This window comes from Tripterygium wilfordii, chromosome 7 (assembly GCF_013401445.1).
Source record: "Tripterygium wilfordii isolate XIE 37 chromosome 7, ASM1340144v1, whole genome shotgun sequence".
Classification (NCBI taxonomy): domain Eukaryota; kingdom Viridiplantae; phylum Streptophyta; class Magnoliopsida; order Celastrales; family Celastraceae; genus Tripterygium; species Tripterygium wilfordii.
In genome coordinates, this window is record NC_052238.1 from 5,316,237 (window position 1) to 5,338,205 (window position 21,969).

The window sequence follows — 21,969 nt, forward strand, 5'->3', positions numbered from 1 at the left end:
ACCACTAATTGACTAGGTTAATTAATAGAAAGTAGCATGCCACATGCCTACGTCTCGATGATTAAAAAAGTGGGTAGTGAGAGGTTCATGCCTTCCAGTCTAGTTAACACTTCCTAGTTCCTCCATGTCTACATGCTGTAATCATCATATCATATCACTATCACAATTGGTTAGAGAGAGAGAGAGAGAGAAGACGACCCAAAAGAGAGAAGGCAGAGTGAAGTAGAGGATCATCCATCAGCAGCTCGGAAATCGAGTATTTCTAGCAAAATAGAGAGGGATCGATTGTCTCTCTCTGTGTGTTAGTGTTACTGTTGTTTGGAACGCCATTCTATGTATCTTTTTCCTCCATCTATATATCTCCTCATTTGCCGCTTCCTTGTCTCCTTTCATAACCAAATACTCTCTAATTCCCATATATAATCCAAACAAACACAAACCACAAATTGTTATTTATTGCTGCTTTTTCTCCAACACTTAGCTTGTCTTATCCATCAAAACCCAAATCATCATTCCCACCATGCAAGCTCCCCTCTTCTCCTTCATATCCTCGACTGATCATGACCAAGAAAATGAAGATTCCATTATTCTATCTCTTGGTCTTCCTGGTCAACACAAAACCCATATTCCCTCTCCAAATCACAAGCATCAAAACCCTAACGATGAAAACAGTACGGTGACAATTGCTCTGAGCATTGCTCCTCCCACAACAACAAGCTTCAACACCCAGAACCTCAACGACATTAATGATGGTTCTGATCATGAGCTCGCTCAAGGAGTACATTACTGGATTCCTACTCCCTCACAAATCCTTGTTGGTCCAACACAGTTCTCTTGCACTGTCTGCAACAAAGCATTCAACCGTTACAATAACATGCAGGTTAATTCTTACATTTTACTTCAATGTATATTATATTCATTGTATTTAAACATGTCACATTTGGTTGATTTTGTGTTATTAGATGCACATGTGGGGTCATGGATCGCAGTATCGAAGGGGTCCGGAGTCACTAAGAGGGACAAAGCCATCGTCATCAATGCTAAGACTGCCTTGTTATTGTTGTGCTGAGGGTTGCAAGAACAACATTGACCATCCAAGATCAAGGCCATTGAAGGATTTCAGGACTCTCCAAATACATTACAAGCGAAAGCACGGAGCCAAGCCATTTGGGTGTAGAAAATGTGCCAAACGTTTTGCTGTTAGAGGGGATTGGAGGACACATGAGAAGAATTGTGGGAAGCTTTGGTTTTGCATCTGCGGCTCTGATTTCAAGCACAAGAGGTCTTTGAAAGATCATGTCCGTTCATTTGGAGATGGTCATGCTCCTCATACTTTGGAGACTAATTGTGAGATTGGAGATGAATGTGAAGAGGAAGACGAAGAAGAAGAAGAAGAAGAAGATGAGGTTTATAACGACATTCATCAAGGTCATCCTGTTTTCTTCCATTAATTAAGAAAATAATATATGTTAAGAGTTTTATTTTTCCCATCACCACTTATTTATTAATTAATATTAGAGTTAGTAGTTATGTTTTTGAATTGCCAACTTATGATTAGGGTTTATAGTGCTAGAGAGAGTGAGGGGGAGAGAGGATGAAGACAAAAAGGATGGTGAAACTGTGAAAGCCAAAGGTTGTATTGCATTAAATGTTGCAAAGAGTGGCAGTTCAATTATCCAATTAAAGTCCCTTTTTGTGATACTTTGCATGTTCTAATAATAAATATGTGTGTGTGTGAGAGAGAGAGAGGATGGTCGAGTAAGTGAAAATCAGTATTAGCGATGGTGAAGATAAGAGCCAGACATGCAGACATGTACAGTAGAGTCACAGATAACTACTGTTCATACAGCTTTGCAGTTTTCACTCTCACTTCTCTTTTACTGTTTTACACTAGAGAGAGAGAGAGGCTCATCAGTTGGACTACCACTAAAAACACTTTGATGGAGTCCACTTTGTCAGTACTGAGAAAGAGGAGAAAAAACGAAGGACCACTGAAATCTTACTGGTTTTAGGGTTTCACCCAAAGATGTGCCTTTTTCCTTTTCAGAATAACTAAGAACAGATTCTACGATACATTTTCATATCAACTGTTCTTGCTTGCATGCATTGCATCTTTAAACCCCTCACCCCTCTTAATGTATTGCTTTGTTCAACATCCATGATCTTTCTATCAATTAGTTGAATAGTTATCTTCTCTTTTTTTTTTTCTTTCACTTTTCTGTGTCTTTTTCTTTAATGCATGCGTGCCCGCAGCCATGCATATAGGTGTGTGTTGGGGGCTAAGATTTTATTTTGGTGCAATTTTTAGAATACTTTTAATCTCATCCATTAAATACATCATATGGCACCTCATCATATTTTTTTCGACAACGCTACTACGTATCTCTAACAAATTCAGTCATGACATAATTAGACAACATAATAACGAAAGTCAATGTAATTAGATAATGTAATACTATTATGGACGAAAATGTTAGGGATATAAGTCATTTTCGTATTTTTTTTTAGTAACCGAGAATTCTCCAACCCAACATGTCCACCTGATAGTTAGACCAGTTCTAAACTCGGGTCTCCATGTTGGCGACATAAAATATTGGACTGAAACCCTTGTAAGAAATAATGCTGATACTGTTAGGCGTAAGAGTTGAACTTGCGACCTCTTACATTTACAAATAATTATCACTGTGAATATTTATCAATTTTTTCCGAGGATGTAATCTTGGTCGTCAATTTCTCCATCTTTGTGGTTTGTGTGTCTCTAATCTCTATCACCACCATGGTTGCTGGAAATATCTACCAGAAAAACCATAAATATCGTCGCTGATCGATATGCACAAAACAATGAAAAATATGCGAAGGATTGATGCTGCAGAAATTTTGGAACTAGATTGAGCGTGTTCCAAGCAAATCAAGCAACTGAATGTTGTAGCCCCCAAGCCTACACATATATACTGGTCAAAGTCCCTTCTTATTTTTAATAATTTATATCTTATTACACAAAGCTGGCGTCTGTAACTCTGTATATGAGTAAATATCTCTGTCTATATATATTTGTCTTGTTGTAATGTCACTCACTCACTGTTGTCATTGTGTACATTTTTTTAATGATTTGACATGCAATAACATCCATTCTTAAAAAAACAAAAAGATACTTGTCTTGAAGTGACGGAGGCAGTAAAAAAATAAATTAAACCAACGTTTAGTCGAAATAAAGAATATTGAAATTCACTATATTAGAAAGAGAACTCTCTAGGTATCAATATATTTTTAAATTAGAAGATAATGACTATTAGGACTGACTAAACCATAAAATGATGAAAAACTCAAAAAAAAACATAAAATTACAACAATGTCTTTGAAATATAAAACGGTCCATTTAAGACTCTAGACGATGAACGTTCATGAGAATAGGGTGGAGTTAATAACATGACAATTTTCAATCCTACCCAACTGATTTTATTGTAAATATGACCACTAGTTCTATATCATAAAGACACCTACATACCTACCTGAGTTTTGAGCCTATGTACCATAAGTTCTTAACATGTGATATCGACAACCTTTTTCAATTTCCCCAGGAGAATCCTATGATGCCATGGGGTCTCGTAATTATAATAATTTCAACACACAAAAATACATCAAAAAATAAATGCTATAAGCCTATTATACATTAAAAAAAAAAACCCAGAAGTGTAGCATAAACACACACATATTTATTTATACATCCAGTGATGATGAGTTTATTTATTCATAGCAATTGAATCCGCAACAGCTCTACGAAATTATATGATCTCTCAGATTATTAAATCTCACAAGATTAACTAGCTTAACACTGATGAACAAAATATCTCCACACATCTGATCTGAGAGGCGCAGCCAGCCAGAGCATTAATCGGTGAAGTTGAGGATACAGGAGCTAGGATCCAGTGCCTTCGCAGCCGGCGATGGCTCGATGGTCGGTGACGGAGGCACCGGCTTCCACAGAAGGTCGGCTGGCAAATCAGGTATTCCCTTCAAGTAGAAAGTGTAGAACAGCTTAAAAGGAAACACGAGTGGTTGCAATTTGACTTGTCCGTACACCCCTTCGAAAACCCTCGTTCCTCCGGTCACGGACAGAAAGGTGTCCTGGTGAGTCAGATAAGGTCCCTGCACCGAGATGTGGCCGTAATCGCCGAAGTAGAAGCTGTAGATGGCCTCGTAATGGTCCCCCTTCTTCTCCGGCAATTGCTTGATCAGGACGCAGAGACCTGCGGTTATCCCCAACCTCTTCTTCAAGTCTCCGCTGTAGAGCTTGTTCGTGAAAGGCACAAGGTCGCCGAGCGAGCTGACGGGTTTTTGACTCAGTTTGAGAACAGCTGGACTTGATCGGTCTCGCTCGTTGATCTCGTAAACGGTTAGTTCCTGAATTTTCGCTGTTTGAACAACCAGAAGATTCCCAAATTAGAACAAATTTAAAACAAAATTAATTATTAATCAGGTTACTAATTCTTACTCGGCCTGGGCGATTCTTGATGGGACTTAGATTTGTCGAAGAAGAGTGCGGTGGTGGTGCTCTTTGAGCTACTTCCAGTGGAGGAAATTTGCTTGATTGACAAGAAATTCATTGGTTGGTTAGCGAAGGCCTGCGAGTGAGTGAACCCCAATAGGTTCGATGTTTTGGTACATGATGAGATGGATGTTTTGACGGGGAGCTTGAGATAGCTGATGGACGCCATTGATGGTGGTGGAGATCCAAAGCTTGCTGGGATGAAAAAACTATGAATGATTGCAAAGTCTGTAAGTTATTGAAGCAATAAATAGACGAAAATTTGGTCAAAGGGGTTTTCAATGCTACGAGTAGATTAGTTGAGGAGAATAAAAGCCATTGGCTGGTTTATTTGTATTTTGTACGTAAGAAAGTTACACTTGACAATACGTCAAAGACAACGAGTAGAGGGAACTTTTTTTAAGGAAAATAAAAACTTGGTAAAAGAGTTTAGTTGAGGGGATTGGGGGCTCCAATTCCGACTCCAAACCTTTCTCAAAACTATGTTAAATTATCAATTAAAATATGTGATTAAATATTTTGATGTTCACAATGTTACAATATAATAGATTTTGGGAAAAACCTAAATATTAAATCCTAAATCGAAAACTCTAAACACTAAAAATTAAACCCTAATACTAATGTTTAACTGTTAAATTCAAATATGTCATTTTCAAAAAAAAAAAATCTTGATTTAACATGATTTTTTGAGAAGGATTGGAGTTGGAATAGAAACCCTTCCCATTTCGTACTGGAGACAAGTCTAGTGTATGTTTCAACTTGTTTACTAGTTTATTATAACCCTAGAAAATTTTCATTAACCTTGTTGTTTATGAATCTTAATCATGTTTTTTTTTAGTTTTTACGTTTGAATAATTTGCAACGACTGTCAAATTTCCACACAACATGGAACACGGAGGTGTGAAAATGGTTGGTGCATGAGACTTACAAGGAGAATCTTAATTATATATATATATATATATATATATATATATATATATATATATATATATATATTTTACATTTGAATAATTTGCAACGACTGTCAAATTTCCACACAATGGAACATGGAGGTGTGAAAATGGTTGGTTGGTACATGAGACTAACAGAGAGAAGTTTTGAATATCTCTAGTTTAGACCATCTGTTGACAGAGAGAAGTTTCACACAAGATTTAATAAACCCTCGTTTGTTTGTTTGTTTGGGAGGGAAACTCGTTATATTTAAATTAACGGGTCAACTTAGGAAATTGGGGAAGACATTCTCCTGTACGAGTATTCGCCACCAACTTCCTCAATCCCCAATTGTAGCATCTAGCACGTGTAAGAAGTCGAGGATTCTGCACCCCGTTTACAATTCACACACGCACATAATTAATGATAATAAAAAATAACAACAATAGATATCCTGTAACAAACTACCCGAGTAGGCAAGGTAATAAGTTCTATGCGGTGTAAATTTGGTGGTGTTGACCAAACTACCGAGTGATGAAGGGGATAACTCTCTTATCCCACATCGCTCAGAAAAATATATGAAGTGCACTATATAATAAGCAAAACTTCTTAATTAGAAACAAACATTTTTACTAGGCTATAGGTTTGGTGTTGAGCCTAGAAAGACAACCGCGAGAGCCAATATACGCTAACCAAAGTGGACAAAGTGCTACTAGTGCAGAGCGATGGATTTTTACCGATGGCATCAAAGTTGAGGCCCCATGATTTAAGGTTTTGACACCCACGAGGGTCTGTGGGCGTGTGAGCCACATGAGAGTATGCAACACTTGGCTTTTACAGTGCAAACTTCCTAACTAATAAAAAGCTTAATAGTGCGGATGGATGTGCTACTACAAATCCAATCCCAAAAGTCATAACCTTGGCCAATCCAGAAATGCCACATGAGAGTATGCAACACTTGGCTCATGTGGGCAGAGCCACAAGTCTTTGGAGTGCAAACTTCGTAACTAGTAAAAAGCTTCTTTCTACGATGCAAGTTTAACGGTGCGGATGGACGTGCTATTACAGATCCAGCCCCAAAAGTCACAACATTGGCCAATCCAAAAATAAATATAAGAAAAAATATGACAACCACCAAAGATTGACGATAATGGACGTGCTATTACAGATCCAACCCCAAAAGTCATAACCTTGGCCAATCCAAAAATGCCACATGAGAGTATGCAACACTTGGCTCGAGTAGATAGAGCCACAAGTCTTTGCAGGCCAAAAATGCCACATAAGAGTATGCAACACTTGGCTCGAGTGGACAGAGCCACGAGCCTTTGCAGTGCAAACTTCCTAACTAGTAAAAAGCTTCTCTCTACAGTGCAAGCTTAATCGTGCGGATGGACACGCTATTACAGATCCAGCCCCGAAAGTCAAAATATTGGCCAATCCAAAAATAAAGTAAGAAAAAAAATGACAACCACCAAAGATTGACGATTATGGAATCCAGCAACAGACATCAGGAAGAGTCGAAGAGAGTTGGTTGTATAGTCATAACCTCGGACAATCCAAAATACGTGTAGAAAAAATATGACAACCACCAAAGATTGACGAGGATGGAATCCAGCAGCAGATATCAGGAAGAGTCGAAGAGAGTTCGTTGTATACTTACTTGTATAACAGTATTCTGCAGCGGTCTGGAGTTTCGCATGTTGAATGGCGACAAGATGGGTTAAGATATAACAAATTATCAAATATAATAAAACAAGATCAAATTAAGTATTAATTTCAACAGAGAATTTTGTACCATGGTGCAACAAACAAGGTCACATTAGAGGATTGCAAATCAAAAGGGCTAAGTGCTCGCATCAAATCAAATTCTTTTTTATACGTCTTTACGTATAAGTGCTATACAGGCTAATTTGGTAAATATACATTCTGTCTGTCACCAACTCAGAAATGGTTAAACCAACCTGGCTGCGCGCAAAAAAGATACGAAGAAAATAACACCTATCAACCTGACCATATTATCATTTACACCTACCAATTTAACAAGGGCATTTTTATCAACACATAAAATTCTAAGCAAAACAAGAAGCAATACTAATGAAAGGCAATTTGCAGCCTTTACTGCTGCTCACGGTAAGAAATATTAAATGAGAACGTAAATATCAGGTCAGCACAATATTAAGAAGGATTATCTTCATACTTTGTCAAGATTTCCGCACCAGTTTTAGTAATTAAGATTGTATGCTCAAACTGTGCAGCAGGACTTCCATCAGCTGTCAAGGTTGTCCAATTGTCAGGCCAAGTTATACTCTTAGTGCTTCCCAATGTAAGAATTGGCTCTGCATCAAGAGACGAGGAAATGTATTATAGGTGTAAAATATTTCCAGCAACTTCAGTAACCATAAGTAAATAAAGTCATCAGGACTTTCGGCCGCATGTACTACTTTGTCAAACATGAAAAACGCATGTCTTTGAAGATAAATAGCCACAAAACTAAAAGAAATTTCTTCAATCATCTACATCTTGTATACAAACATTTAGACATTGGACAAAACAAGATGCAGATGATTGTTTTTTTCAAAATTATAATCCGAAATTCTAGAAACTGTGATAATGACACCAACACAACCTGCCTTGGTAAGGAACAATTAAGAAGGGCTACTGTAGAACCATGCGCAAGTTATGAAAAAACAAAAGCCGCTTACAAATTTAATGTTTGTATGGCATGATAATGTAGAACATGAGAACAATGTAAATGAAATGAAAATAACAACTTTCCTATGATAATTAGCTCCAGAATTATACAATGAATAAAACCATGCAGCTTCTTTTAATCTGTTCGTGTTTTCATTGGTACAGACTCCAGTATACCTCCTGTGATGTATAAAAACTACAAATTCAAACTTCCATCAAATAAACAGATGTTCTTGGACTTAATAGTAAAGAAAGGACATTCCTTTAGATAATGCATAAGAACTACAGCTTATTTTCTCGAGTCGATAGAGTGAACAAATCCATTTTCAATTGCAACAGGCTGACATTGTTATATCTCTGCTAGCTTCATACAAAGAAATAATAATCCAACTTTGAGGGGAAAAAAATACATCTGATGTGTTTCATAATTCATATACATATTTTGAGAAACTGCTGACAGTTAAGATCTTAATAAATTATGGGTGCCAATGTTGTCAAAAAAAAGCTTTATCTATCAGGCAAAGAAATAAATGCTTACCAATGGTAAATGTTTGATCCTCAACCATGAAACCAGTCTCTTCGTTGCCTGTCAAACATTAACGAATGGTAGTACTTAGAAAAGGTTTTGAAATTGTGATGCATAGAATTCAAGTATGATGTTGTAGTATTAATAAATGTATATAGCATGTAAGTCATAAAACTTCATGGTCACAAAAGGTGCAATCTGTTCGAAAACATTCAGACATGCCATATGTTAGTTGTTAATTGTTTGATTCTCCATTGCCATTACAATTTACAATGGACCTTCAAAGACAATCAATCCAACATCAAATTAATCAAGAATGCCTAAATATTGACGATTGTGTGCAAGATTGAATTGTGTCCTATGTAGGATAAGACAATTAAAAGAATGAAGTGGTTCAGAGAATAGGGAGGATGCATATAATGTAGCAAAGAAGTTGGACTGAGGTAACTCTACCTATTTATCTATCAACAGTTTACCAAATGCGATCCCAAGGATCCAAGTAAAATCATACTCACAATCTCACCCTCCTATAATGTTACGGAGAGGGGTGTCGTCTGGATATTCAAGGCCATCATCCTTGTTGAGCTGAGATTAAACTAATGCAATGGACAAAGAAGCAATTCCAACCTCCACTCTTTCTAGCAAAGAAAAATTGATAAACAAACAATGCAATATAAATAGTATGAAGATATTACTTACGATGATGTAATATTATAGGTTCTGAATGAAATACAGTCCCTACACCATGCCCAACAAAACACTCAACCACGCCAAAACCATATTTTTCAGCAAACTCACTGTGACAGTAACGCGTAGAATGCATTAAGAATAACAGGAAAAAATGAAGCTGTTTATCAAGAAATACGACACTGAATAAATAAAGTCACTGTGTCCTAACCACAAAGTAATTGAGACAGTCCATTTTAAATTCAGGGGGAAGAGGATTATTGTGTAACAGTATCTTTGGTCATCATGAAACTAATAATCGATTAGCAATACAAAAATGAGAAATGAGGTTCATAAACTGTAACGGATTCAGTAACATTTGCCAATCTGAAATGCTACTTAGTAAATCAATCACTACAATAAAAAGCTGGAACATCCATCCTTGGAAACAAAAAGACGTTCAAGAAGAAGTTGCAGTTCTCTCAATCCAACAAAACATAGGGTAAAGAGAAGCAAAACCTAATTCGCTTTCCAATTTTCTTGAAACTGGCACCGTCTCTGCAAACGTTTATGCCTCTTGCTAAGCATTCTTCAGTTACCTGCCAACGCGTGGTAATGAAATCAAATTTCGACAACACAAGCAGAAAAACTAAATCATTGTTTCAGATAGAAATATGTGTTAAACAGAATTAACAATGATCATAAAACACACCTAAAATAGCTTGCATCATTTAATTTGACAAGTTACAAAAACCAAAGGAAGATTCAACACATGCTAACCATCCACAATCACACTTCTAATCAAAATTAATAGGATATCATGATTTCTCTCACTCAAAGTCCAAACAAACTTTGTCTGAACCAATTAAAACAAGGCTGTAACAGCCCTCAGAATGATCATGGGTATAAGATACCAGCATGGCTCTGATGCATTGTCATCGACACGAGACACATTTCCCGGCTTAATTATTTGGTCAAAAGTAGTAACAACTGGATCACACAGAGTCGCTGATGTTAGGCTAGTTCGACCTAATACTGTAATACACAAGAAATACGACTCAGCATTTGCCAGTCCAAACATAATCACCCCATCGGAGGTATTACATCTACGCATATAGCTTATCAAATTTTCATATATTAACAGACTCACAAGAATTGGAAATAGATTTTATTGATATTCCTCCTTTTACAGAAAAGACTATCCACCTTCACAAGATGCCTATGAGCTGGGTTAACATTTCCACAAAAAAATGTTTTTGATGTGTCTCCGTGGTAACCCTGAGAAACAAAGTAAGTATATCATTAGAAAGCAATCAGCCAAATGTTGAATTTCATTTAAGGAGAATACTAAAGGATTATATTTCAAAATACGTGCATGTGTGTATCCAACAATTTCCTTTTGTAGAGAGGATGAAAGAACACCATTTGGGATAAAGACTAATGATGCCGAGGATGAAACAATTTTCAGTAAACGAGCAACAATTGAGAGAGGATGAAACAAAACTTTCGGCAAACAAGCAAACATTTTAAAGCAATGCAATCTGCAATTTGATAAATCTTCTACCACAATGATACCATATTCAAAAGATGCCCAAACACAGCTTAATGCATGTTCACTTGTCACCAGTGATGTATGTTGGCGGTAGGTTGGAAGCCAACATAAAAGTTTGCCAAACTTTATGATCATTAATCCAAATGAGAGATTTTCGAGGGTGGCTTCTAATAGGACTTAATAGTGGCAAAGACTCATTAATGGAGTCTTGCTAATTTTTTATATGGATTCATTTAGCTGAACCAGACAAGGTTTGGGGCAAGCGCCTTCATGATGATGATGAGCTAATTTCACAAGACCAAAAACACAATACAGCTGTCGCAAAATGTGACATTGATTATTTAAAGAACCAATTATTGCCGAGGAAGCAAGCTATTAAAGCTCGCCCATGATTGTAGCCAAAGTTCAAGATAGTGAAGTTAGAACATGTGGAGGTTTCAATGTGATATTGTGAGTCTATTATCATATCAGTGGAACCATTAACCACAACAAATTTTTCCTACAGAAAGAACTTGATGATGACGGTAACATGTACTGTATATCGTTCTCAAGAAAAATGACTTTGATACTTGTTTCACCTTTTATTAATTTTTTTCCCCTCCCTATCCTAGATACGTTATGGGAAACATCCAAAAGTTTTGGAAATCATCCAACAACATAAATTTTGGTCCCAACTAATAGTAACTATCTATGAGAAGCCATAAGTCAAGTTGAAGCTCCAAAGTACCCAGAAGAATAAAATGCGATGATGCGTCCTCCAACAATTGAATATAAGAGAAATAAGGACAAAGCATACAAAATATAAGTCAATCATAATAGCTGAGGTACTGATGATACATGAATTAAAAAAGCATATACATTGTGAAAAATGGATACAAGAGCTTGTTTGTTATATCTATGATAGGAAAACATGTGGCCCAGTTGTAGTGGTGCAATCTAGAGGTCACAGGTTCAACTCCTGGAAACAACCTCTACACATATTATGTAGGGGGTAAAGTCTGCATACATCCTACGTGTCCCCGACCACACCCGCTATGGGAGGCTTGTGCACGAGAATTGTTTACCTTTTTTATCTTGTTATATCTCTGTTTTTTTTTTCTTTTTGGAGTAACTTTGTGGGGTGAGGGGACTTGAATCCCTGAGATAGCGTCCAGGTGATGAGGCGCCAGGCCACAAGGCTAAGCAGACTTGTTTGTGATGTGAAGTTCAATCAAAGCCATCAATCATCAACCCACCAAGACAGTACATTGTCTCATGCAATAGGCAACCCATGCTTGAGGTCAATCATATATGAAGAGCTAAAATAAGAAAAAGATAAATAGATTAGGAACATACATTTAAATAGACTGTTACATCAATGTTTATGATGTCGCCATCCTGCACATGAGACAAACATATGTCAAGAAACATAGATATATATTAATATATAACTTAAGAAGCAATGACGTACACCAGACCTGTAGCTGACGAGAATCAGGAATTCCATGACACATGCACTCATTGACAGATGTACACACACTTTTGGGAAATCCTCCATAGCCAAGAGGTGAAGGGTAAGCACCAGCCTCAATGATCATCTGGTGCACTGCTTTGTCAATTTCATTCGTTGTCACTGATGGCTAATAAGACATAAAGACACGGGATATTAAGTCAGATAACAGATCAAGCTGAAAAGTTCAGAGTTTGAGACTGAAAGTGAAAGAATTCATGGCCTATCTTACAAATACCAAAGTGATTGCTTTACTCTGAAGTATAGTTCTGATAGAAGACATATTAAGTCAAATGGTTTTTCACAAAAAAAAAAGAAGAAGAAGAGAAAAGAGTTGTTCTACAAGGACCTCTACTGCTTTAAGTGCAGCAAGTGGGGTGGACAACCATTTTTATTTGTCAAAGCTGAGAAAAAATGTGTCCAAATGAAAGTCAAAATGTTTGAGCACACTAGTTTACATCTCTGAAGGGGATTACTAACAGAAAAGCAAGGAGAAAGAACATCCTAAAGTAACTAGGACAAACTATCTAAAAATGAGACTAAATGGATATTGCATGTTCTCACCCTAACTAATGTTCCAGCATAATCCAGTACACGAGCAGCAAGTTCACCAGCAGCCTTCATCTTAGCTATGCCTTCTGCATCGTGGATCTGATGCTCACTTGAAAGTTTTGGTAACAAATTTGAGCTCACATAAGGAGGCTTTGGTATTTCATCAGGCACAGGAAGACATGGTGATACCCTTCCAGGCCTCAAAGGCTGTTTTCTCCTATACTTTATTTTAGGCTGAAGCTCACGTTCTCTTCAACAACAAATCAATAGTGTAAGCATATGAACAATCACCTCAATTCTTATATATAGACATGAATATACACACACGTGCATCTTACATAAGGCACTGCAAAAACAGAAACACAACGAGAAACAATTAGAGTGATAACAGGTATACAAGGAAAAATGACCCAAAACTTGAAAGAGCATTTTTATTATAGCTTAGTGCAATTCCCAATTAAGGAATAGCCAAAGATAGAAATCTGGACTATCAAAATGTAGCACATTAACCTTGAAACTAGCATACGAGTACGACCATATATTAAGTGAGCATCAAGCATACAAACAGTCACTACCTAAACATGCTAAATTAGGAAAAATAAACCCCATGGAAAATTATTTCTTGATCTCAAGACATCAAGAATCCGGGTATGAAACCCAAATAATAGACTTCGCCCTAGTCACAAAAGCCACACTAGCACAATCATATCCACTACCCAGCGGATACATACTTTAAGTCTCATTTAGTTGACAGCAGCTCCTACTGAAAGCTAGCTCGTCGTCACGCACAAAAAGAGAAATCAAATTAGACCAAACTAGAGCTTGTAGCTACTTCTAGCATTGATGTGCTGGACAAACCTTTGAATCCTTATGGCTTCTTCTAGACCAAACAACCTCCGGGCCATAACAACCAGTTTCTTTCCAGAACGTAATTGCTTACCTGAATCGGGAAAGACACGCAAAACGCAAAATTAAGCTATAAACACACCAAATTCCCAGAAGTATTAAATAGTAACTTATTATCAACAAGTCACTCGATTATGTAGCTTTATTTCCCGAAATTTTCATGGAAGAGAGATGAGACAGCGGTACCGAATCGATTGAGTGATACACACATACCGGGAAATGTGGAGGAAGAGGAAGAGAGAGGGGTTCCAACAAAAACAGTTGAATTTGGCGAAGACAGCAAATGTGTTATCGGATCCCGATGTAACGGAGTTATGTGTTGCGGATACACCGCCAGCAACAGCAAGGCGGGGAAACCCATTTACCGCAGATAATAAAATAAAAATGACAATGAAGACGAATCTGCAGATTTTTAAAAATTTGGGGCTTAGCACAAACTACGAAGTAGAGGAGTCTTGTTGTGGATCGATGGGCCTGTTTGATTAATGGACCGGGCTAACGTGATAATAATGTCAAAAATCGGGTTGGATCAAGGCCTTGTGCAACATAAAGATGGACCGAGCTAACATGCATATCTATCAAAAACAATCCCAAATGATAAGATCGGTCTCTGTGTCTCCAATGTCTATATTTTAAGTATCTAAGTTCACACTCGAGTCACTAATTGAAGTGATAAAGAATGATGTATCACTATGATGACCAAGGTTCGAATTCCCTCTCCTTTAAAAAAAAATAAAAAAAATTATCTAGGTTCACTTTTTCAAGTTGATACTCTACTGTGTACTCTAATAGGAGTACTATGTACTTGCTATAGTATGGAATAAATCACAAACCAAATCTTCTAAAATATACTTCATTATTCAATTTCATTAATAATCACAAAACATTTCATTAATAATCACAAAACAATTTCTTCCATCAAACCAGCAATATCAACAAAATATCAACGGTACCATCAAACCAACTAGCCTAACCCCTTTTCGGGGACAAAGTATTATAATTTGACCTGATTCAATCCGCTCGAGGTAATATATTCTGAATTCAAAGTCCATATGATTTTGTCCGTTATTAAAAAGCGTCCCAAGTGTTATACAGATCGGTCATCCTCACATGATGTGGGATATTTACCACAAAGAGTTGGTCTTAACATAACTACTATCACTTCTCTCTTATCAAGAATAGTTTGTCAAACATGGCTCAGAGAGCCTTTTGAGAAAGTAACGGCACTTGATTGCTAATCTAATGAGCGTGAGACGAGTTTGATGTGAACATTATTATATTTGATATGAAATGAAGAGTGAATATGAGTGTTAGAATTTTAATTATACAATTTTCATACTATCCAATTTTTTATACATAAAAATAAGAATAGATTAATTTAATTATTATAATTATTTCTTAATAAAAATATAATAATCTTTTGAATATCAAACTCATTCTCCCTTGTGGATATTAATCAATCTCACTATTTTAATGAGTTTTGACTAATCTCTATAAAGGGGGAATAAGGGTGCGACGAGTTTAGGATTCCATTCTCTCAAATTCCAATCAAACGGGAGAATGAGTCATTTTCAGCATTGACTCGTTTCATTCCTCTTCAAATGCCAACCAAATGCCCGTAAAGATATAATAATTATACAGATTTGAAAAGTCAAGACTACAAGGAAACTACACAAATTGACAGTTATCCATTCTCCCTTTTTTTTCCTTATAATTTCTTTTGCATCTAATTTAAGCTTTCTTCAGCTTTTTTGTCTTGTAATTTAGAATTCACATTTTGCAACTTGCACCTACACAACGCCATCCATCCCCTCCCTTCCTAAACCTTTTCCTCACATTCACAAAAGATGCCAAAAGTTACACAAAAAAAACAGTAAAGAGAAATTAAAAAACGAAAGGGAAAAATGTTACACAGCTCCTATCATCCTTTGTTTCTTGTTACAATCCAAAGACAACATCTCCACCTCCCTCACCCTTTTACCCCCACACCCACTCACAGGCACTTCAAATATGTTCACTCCAAATAACCGAACCATCTGAACCGGCTGTACGGTTCGGACCGGGTTCAACACACTCGCCCCGATCCTGTCTTTCCAGTCAATGTAGAGCTGATTATCCGGACCAGTGGATCGCTGGAAACTGACAATGTCGCCGGCTTTCAGATTCTTCTCCTTCACGAACCGGCTCCAACCTTTGGTCAGAACGTAGCTCTGGCTACTGTTCCAGTACGAGTACCGGAACCTCCATACCTTCCCGGTCACATCTTCGAAATTCAGCAACACGCCTTTCGATGTGCTTCCGCTTTGTAAGGGGAAGTGCCTCTCTGCGTGCTGTTTCGGTATCACGAGACGGTTAAGCTTCCCTACGTCACTAGGCGTCACGGCCTTCTCGAAGAGCTGTTCACGCGCTTTGGGGACGCGATCCGAACTCCACGGAACGACTCCATTCTCTCCAATTCTGTGATTCCCCTTGCCATTGATTCCGTAGTTCCGTTTGCTCTGCTCGAGTTCGTCGATGTAAGTGTGCTTACGCAGCATGTCAACGATCTCCGCCTTGGAATGAGAATTCAAGAACGCAATCTCCACATCGTCGTCTTCAGCTTCGGTTAGGAGCTTGAAGTTAGTTACAGCGTCACGACCGCGGAATCTCTGAGCTGCGACGTCGTATGCTCTTGCGGCCTCGTCCTCTTCGTTGAAGGTTCCCAGCCAGACGCGCTGGTGCTTCTCGTAAATCTGGGCCCCCCAGCGTCCATTCGGTTGGGGGACCACGCCTTTGTATTTAGAGGAGGGGAGTTTTCGTGACTCAGCTTCGATTCCGCTCTCGGAATCCAAAACAACACTTGCGCCGCTGCCGACACGGCAGAGACTTTCCGGTGGTTTAGATAAAGGAGAGAGAGTTGGTGGTAGTGGCGGCGGCGGCGGTGGTGAAATGGAAGTGGACTCAGTTGTTGTGCTTTCGTCTATAGAACTAGCATCCATTTTTCTGTTTCTTTTCAGACAAGAAAAAAGAGAGAGAACCTGTAGTGTTTGAGTATTATACCAACCAAGAGAGAAACAGAGGTGTGAATTGGATAGTTTGCTAAATTGGGATGTATGAGGACTAGGCTATATATATAGGAGCTTGGCCAAGTGTAAGTACTATAAGTACCTATTATTATATAATAGCATTTATTTCTCTTTCTTTTTATTTCATATTTCATAACAATAATAATAATAATGTATATATGTGGGGAGGTATGGGGATGAGGGTATGGTGGATTGGTGGGTCAACCCCAAAGAGAGAGAGAGGGGAGGGAGGGGAAGGTAGGAGAGGGAAGTAGGAAGGAAGATTCAAGTATGTGTTGTGGGTTGTGTATGGTGAAGTGGGACCCACTTGAAGTCCCAAGTTGATGGGGTTCACATGACTGTGTGGACCTTGTTTTAGTGAAGTTCATCCCCCCTGAGCTTTGCTGCTACTGCTGACCCCCCCTCCTCCCAAAGGCATGGCCTCCCTCTCTTTCTCTCTCTAAAAAAAAACATATACATTTATCTATGCAATCTTATCTGATACTGCTACTTCACCAAAATATCGTCTATTATTTGATGTTGTTTTTTGCTTTTATTGCTCCAATTAGCTTGAATTGAGAAAGAGTTTACTTGGCACTAGAATGGGTAGTACCACGTAGTGGGCCTAAAAAGATTAAATGAGGGATGGATAGACATGAAGAAAGGAATTCTTCTCCCCCCATAATAAAGTCTTACCTGGTTTGATTTGATTCGCCATCTCCCCTACTTCCAACTCTGGCTTTGTCTTATTGGCTAGGTTCATCTTAGTATCTCCTAAAAAATCATAACCAAAACACTTGAAGACAATTTCTGCTCCCCAAGTGGTTCCTTTCTTTTACCTCTTCATTCATTGTTCAATGTCCACCCCACCTAAATTAATCAATCTTTTTTTGGTAAGCAATAGAGAATCTAAATATCTAATCCATGGTACTAATAACAATAATAATATATTGGAATATCTTGTACGGATGAGTGAGGTCCACATGCAAGTTGATAAAACCCCTAGCCCCGATCAAGACGGTGGCTGTGGCTCTGGTTTTGGTTTTTCGTGGGGTCGGTCCACCCATTGGAATTATTTTTATTATTTTTGTTTGATGAAGGAAAATTAGTGATAAATACCAAATAGTATATTGATGGTACGTTTAAAATAAATGGTGTTTTTATTCGATTAATAATTAATATTAGAGGGGCCGGGGGTAAAAAAGTAAGGTGTACGGTATTGTTGTATATATTCCGATACGGAAAAGCTGTCTCGTGTTCATGTTAATCCTCTTCCTCTCCCCCACTCCTTACAAGTGGGAACTGTGTGAATATGATGTTTGAGTTTGTCTGGAACTGAAAGAGAAGAATTATTGAGGTGGAGTTGAGGTCCATTGTTTCTGGTGGACCCCCCACTCTGGCTTTTGTTTGCAAAGATTTGGAGATCGCAGTGATCTCAGCCGCCCATTACTCCACGTGTTATCCAACTTGGCCAATTTGGTGGCCATTTGACCTGGTGTAGGTTTACCCGTTGGTTATTTTCTTTGTTCAACGTCTATCCAGAAGAATTGTCCAACATAATAATAGAGTTACGAGTCATGTTTCAGAGGGGGGGCAAAAAAGAACATATGGAGTTATTACCGTATTTAGCCAGCTGAAATAATGTTGTAAAAAAGAGAATTACATCAATGGTGCTGTACATTGGTTGGATCTATTTAGTAAGCAAAAGGAATAATATAATGACAATTTAATTTCAAAAATAAACCTTGAAATCATCCTTACTCTTACCAACTTGAGGAGATCTAGAGCAAAGCAAAAAATCCAAAATTTAGGGGCACTTGCATTGAAGTCTATAGGGGTTTCCACGATCGGTTTTTTTTTAATTTATATTTTTTGACATAAATTTAACAGATCAATCGGTCGATTATTGACGATTTGATCGATTTTTTCCGTTATTCCGTCGGTCCTCACTAACATATGTTTAACAATAATTGATCAATCGGTTTGATTTGACATGATTTTTTTTGGACGGTCCTAGGAATCCATATGCAGACTCAAATGATAAAAAATACAGACTCTACCATACAGATCTTGGTAAAAAGAAAGATGGCTACAATAGAATCTGTAACAAGTATTTTTGGCTAATTAGGTTAAGTTTTTGGCTCCAGTAGTCACTTAATTACTTTGAGTTTTTATAAGAAGGAAATATCTAACTGGGCAAGTAATCCACAGATTAACAAAACCTCTCTCCTTGCAGATTAATATTTATGGTGTGTTTGGTACATGGGTAATCGGGTGTAATAGTTACAAGGGTAATTAAATTTTAAGTTTACTTGTGTTTGTTATATCAGTATAACTTTTACTCCTGTAATAAATTTTAGTAATTGAACTTATTTTTTACACATAAAGTTTCTGTAATAAATTTTAGTAATTGAGCTTATTTTTTACACATAAAGTTTACTAGTGGGGGGACCTGGGTAATAAAAAATAATGAGAAGTTTTACTCCAACCTATTACCCCTTTAAATAAAAAATTCTAAAAGCCCATAAGTTATATATACACATATATATTATATATTATATATATGTGTATATATATACATATATATATATATATATATACACACACACAGATATATATATATAAACCCTATACACACACATATATATATACACATAGACATATACACACACACATATACATATACACACACATATAAATATATACATATGCACTGTCGGTGTGTATATATATATATATATAATACACATACATATATACATATACACAGACAGTGCATGCATTGTTTGTGTATGTGTGTGTATTATATATATACATACATATTATATATATATAAAAATAAATAATGTTGGACTTGGATCAGGCTCTGGCTAAGCCAAAATTGGCCAGAGGTGTCTGGCTTCGGCTTGGGCTGACCCAAAAAATGGAGCCCATGCCCGCCCAAGGGGTCGGGCAGGGCCGAGCTCGGACCTAGGCCCGCAGGCCAAATGATGACCCCTACTCTTGTGTTACGTCTTTGTCATGGATTTGAATATTATCAGATTATTTTGTTGAAATTGTTAACAATTGTTATTATATATATATATATATGTCTGGCTGTGTGTGTATATATATATGCATATGTATCTATATTTTTAAAATTTTGGTACATGATAGTCGTAACAATAAAAAACATAATCTCACTTTTTTCTAGTTTGGTTCATTACAATAATAACAAGCAAGGGTAATGTTATTACACCAGTAATGTATAATTGTAACAAACAAGAGTAATGAATACTTGGATAAATTTTACCCTTCTTTATCAAAAAAGGGTAACACTTATTCTCCATAATTATTATTACCCTTGTAACATTTACTTGGGTAACAAATTATACCCCCAAATTCTTACCCTCATACCAAACGCACCCTTAAAAGAGGATCCAGTTCGATATATTTTGTATGTTGATCCTCTAAAGTTACCAACATTTCACGTTTAGAAATTAGAATCAGCTGTGGGACCTACATTTGGCTATCACTGGCAGTCTCTGATGTCTTGAATGACGTCACATGGTATTGGGGACACGAAGAACAACATGCAACAAGCATCGTTAAATTAAATCGTTTTAATAATCTACTATTAATTAAGATTAATTGGGAAATTACATTAGTATAAATTATCTTCTTCTTATCTAATCTTGTCCGATCCCACTGAACAATCTGCCAATTAAAATCCCTGTAAATAGATAAATGACTTTGGTGCACCTCTACTCATCCTTATTTTCGTCTACTCAATCATGCTTCATCTTCCTCTATTCATGCACATTTTTTTTAGTCATGTCAGGTTTTTTTTGTCTTCTTATCTAATGATCTAATCCATGGTCACCTGGATAAGCCTCTTTAATTTCACTTTTCCAAAGTTTCAACATTAACATAAGTATATACATATATATAGGTTCCATTAATTAATTTGATTCCAAGTGTAGCCTCATTTATTTTGGCAACTATTGGTCACGTTCTTGTCTTAAACCAACCAAACAAAATTCGATTGGTTATATGATGTCGTGAATTTGATTTTAGTTTTAGGTTTATTAGTGCTTCGTATGCCTCAAAAGCCAAAAGCATGCGTTTTATCTACATGTGGTGGTGCCTGCCTTCTTTTATCACACGATTATCACACGATTAATGACTGTGCATCAGCATGACAAGTTCCCAACTTTCCGACTCCCTATGGCTTTAATTCTATTCTTCCTTTTCAGCTGGAGATGACTTAATATAGGACTTAAGGATGCCTACCCCATCATTCAGATTTTAGTCTTGAGAAAGATCAAAACTTGGTTGTGTTAATAAGAGAAAGGGTATTGTGACCCATACATGGATTAATAAAGAGAGGGGATTTCTTTGGCAAAAATTGACAATGATATTACTGTGGGAAGAAAAAAAAAAAAAAGAAGAAGAGTAGAGCCGTGAAAAAGATGTGAGATGAAGAAATAGGAGAGCCGTTGGGTGAAGTAAATAGGATCTAACGATTTAAAACTGCACGGATAAAGGAACTAGTGGATAGGTGCACTGGTTCCACCCCTAATCCGCCTACACACGTCACACCCACCGACGCCTTGCCATGTCAGACTTTTAAAGTGGAAATAATTAACAAATTTTACATGTTTTGTGACGATAATATATCATCCTATGTGGAGGAATCTTTCATTTTGGTTGCTTCGAGAGGTTTTGTTTTTTTAATTGCAATAATATAGTAGAGCCATCAATTTATCCAAAATGGCTGCAGCCAAATATAACAAAAAGGAAAGAAAGACATAATTGTAAATATATGTTCAATATTCGATACGAGTCTAAATTTGGGTTGTTAAGTTCTTTCTCACTTCACGATATGATAAATTGGGCCGAAGTTCAATGCGTTACCATAATGATATTGCTCGTAATGGAAATCTAACTCATGATCTCTCAATTCCATACAATTTGGCCCTAAAAATACATCAATTAAATTATCACCCAAATATTCACCAACTATATAATTTACAGTGGCTGGTAAGTGGTGAAACAAAGAGAGAATCAGGAGTTAAAAAAAGGTAG

General features: G+C 37.0%; 4 protein-coding genes across 6 annotated transcripts; 1 reads left to right on the forward strand and 3 right to left on the reverse strand.

The window, feature by feature from the left end:
• The first annotated feature begins 520 nt into the window (after positions 1-520).
• LOC120002512 (zinc finger protein WIP6-like) lies at positions 521-1,451 on the forward strand. Its single transcript, XM_038851280.1, has 2 exons — positions 521-880; positions 963-1,451. The coding sequence occupies exons 1-2, from the start codon at positions 521-523 to the stop codon at positions 1,449-1,451; spliced, it is 849 nt and encodes a 282-aa protein (XP_038707208.1).
• Positions 1,452-3,684: 2,233 nt separating this feature from the next.
• LOC120001774 (allene oxide cyclase, chloroplastic-like) lies at positions 3,685-4,787 on the reverse strand. The gene is made up of 2 exons (XM_038850232.1): positions 4,493-4,787; positions 3,685-4,412 (listed from the first exon to the last, which is right to left on the reverse strand). Exons 1-2 carry the CDS (start codon positions 4,713-4,715, stop codon positions 3,889-3,891), a joined length of 747 nt encoding a protein of 248 aa, XP_038706160.1. The 5' UTR covers positions 4,716-4,787; the 3' UTR covers positions 3,685-3,888.
• A 1,945-nt stretch (positions 4,788-6,732) lies between these two features.
• LOC120001349 (methionine aminopeptidase 1B, chloroplastic-like) lies at positions 6,733-14,255 on the reverse strand. 3 transcript variants are annotated; one of them, XM_038849622.1, is made up of 12 exons: positions 14,072-14,255; positions 13,811-13,892; positions 12,965-13,202; positions 12,369-12,530; positions 12,247-12,288; positions 10,566-10,637; positions 9,879-9,958; positions 9,393-9,490; positions 8,706-8,753; positions 7,674-7,812; positions 7,136-7,161; positions 6,733-7,014 (listed from the first exon to the last, which is right to left on the reverse strand). In XM_038849622.1, exons 1-12 carry the CDS (start codon positions 14,217-14,219, stop codon positions 6,962-6,964), a joined length of 1,188 nt encoding a protein of 395 aa, XP_038705550.1. In that variant the 5' UTR covers positions 14,220-14,255; the 3' UTR covers positions 6,733-6,961. The 3 variants fall into 3 exon arrangements, with proteins under 3 accessions (XP_038705550.1, XP_038705551.1, XP_038705553.1); XM_038849623.1 differs by lacking the exons at positions 6,733-7,014; positions 7,136-7,161 and having other exon boundaries at positions 7,330-7,812; positions 14,072-14,253; XM_038849625.1 differs by lacking the exons at positions 6,733-7,014; positions 7,136-7,161; positions 9,393-9,490 and having other exon boundaries at positions 7,675-7,812.
• A 1,245-nt stretch (positions 14,256-15,500) lies between these two features.
• Positions 15,501-16,956, reverse strand: LOC120002812 (AP2/ERF and B3 domain-containing transcription factor RAV1-like). Its single transcript, XM_038851644.1, has one exon. It carries the CDS (start codon positions 16,834-16,836, stop codon positions 15,766-15,768), a length of 1,071 nt encoding a protein of 356 aa, XP_038707572.1. The 5' UTR covers positions 16,837-16,956; the 3' UTR covers positions 15,501-15,765.
• Positions 16,957-21,969: the final 5,013 nt, after the last annotated feature.

What these genes read in the sequence shown, in the direction of transcription:
- LOC120002512 (XM_038851280.1), top strand. Translation starts at nt 521, where the DNA reads ATGCAAGCTCCCCTCTTCTCCTTCATATCCTCGACTGATCATGACCAA. An exon ending in ACCGTTACAATAACATGCAG is followed by an intron (nt 881 to 962) that starts GTTAATTCTTAC and finishes TTGTGTTATTAG; the next exon opens with ATGCACATGTGGGGTCATGG.
- LOC120001774 (XM_038850232.1), bottom strand. Translation starts at nt 4,715, where the DNA reads ATGGCGTCCATCAGCTATCTCAAGCTCCCCGTCAAAACATCCATCTCA. An exon ending in TCAAGAATCGCCCAGGCCGA is followed by an intron (nt 4,413 to 4,492) that starts GTAAGAATTAGT and finishes TTGTTCAAACAG; the next exon opens with CGAAAATTCAGGAACTAACC.
- LOC120002812 (XM_038851644.1), bottom strand. Translation starts at nt 16,836, where the DNA reads ATGGATGCTAGTTCTATAGACGAAAGCACAACAACTGAGTCCACTTCC.
- LOC120001349 (XM_038849622.1), bottom strand. Translation starts at nt 14,219, where the DNA reads ATGGGTTTCCCCGCCTTGCTGTTGCTGGCGGTGTATCCGCAACACATA. An exon ending in CTCTTCCTCCACATTTCCCG is followed by an intron (nt 13,893 to 14,071) that starts GTATGTGTGTAT and finishes TTCCCGATTCAG; the next exon opens with GTAAGCAATTACGTTCTGGA. An exon ending in ATGCTGGAACATTAGTTAGG is followed by an intron (nt 12,531 to 12,964) that starts GTGAGAACATGC and finishes ATGTCTTATTAG; the next exon opens with CCATCAGTGACAACGAATGA.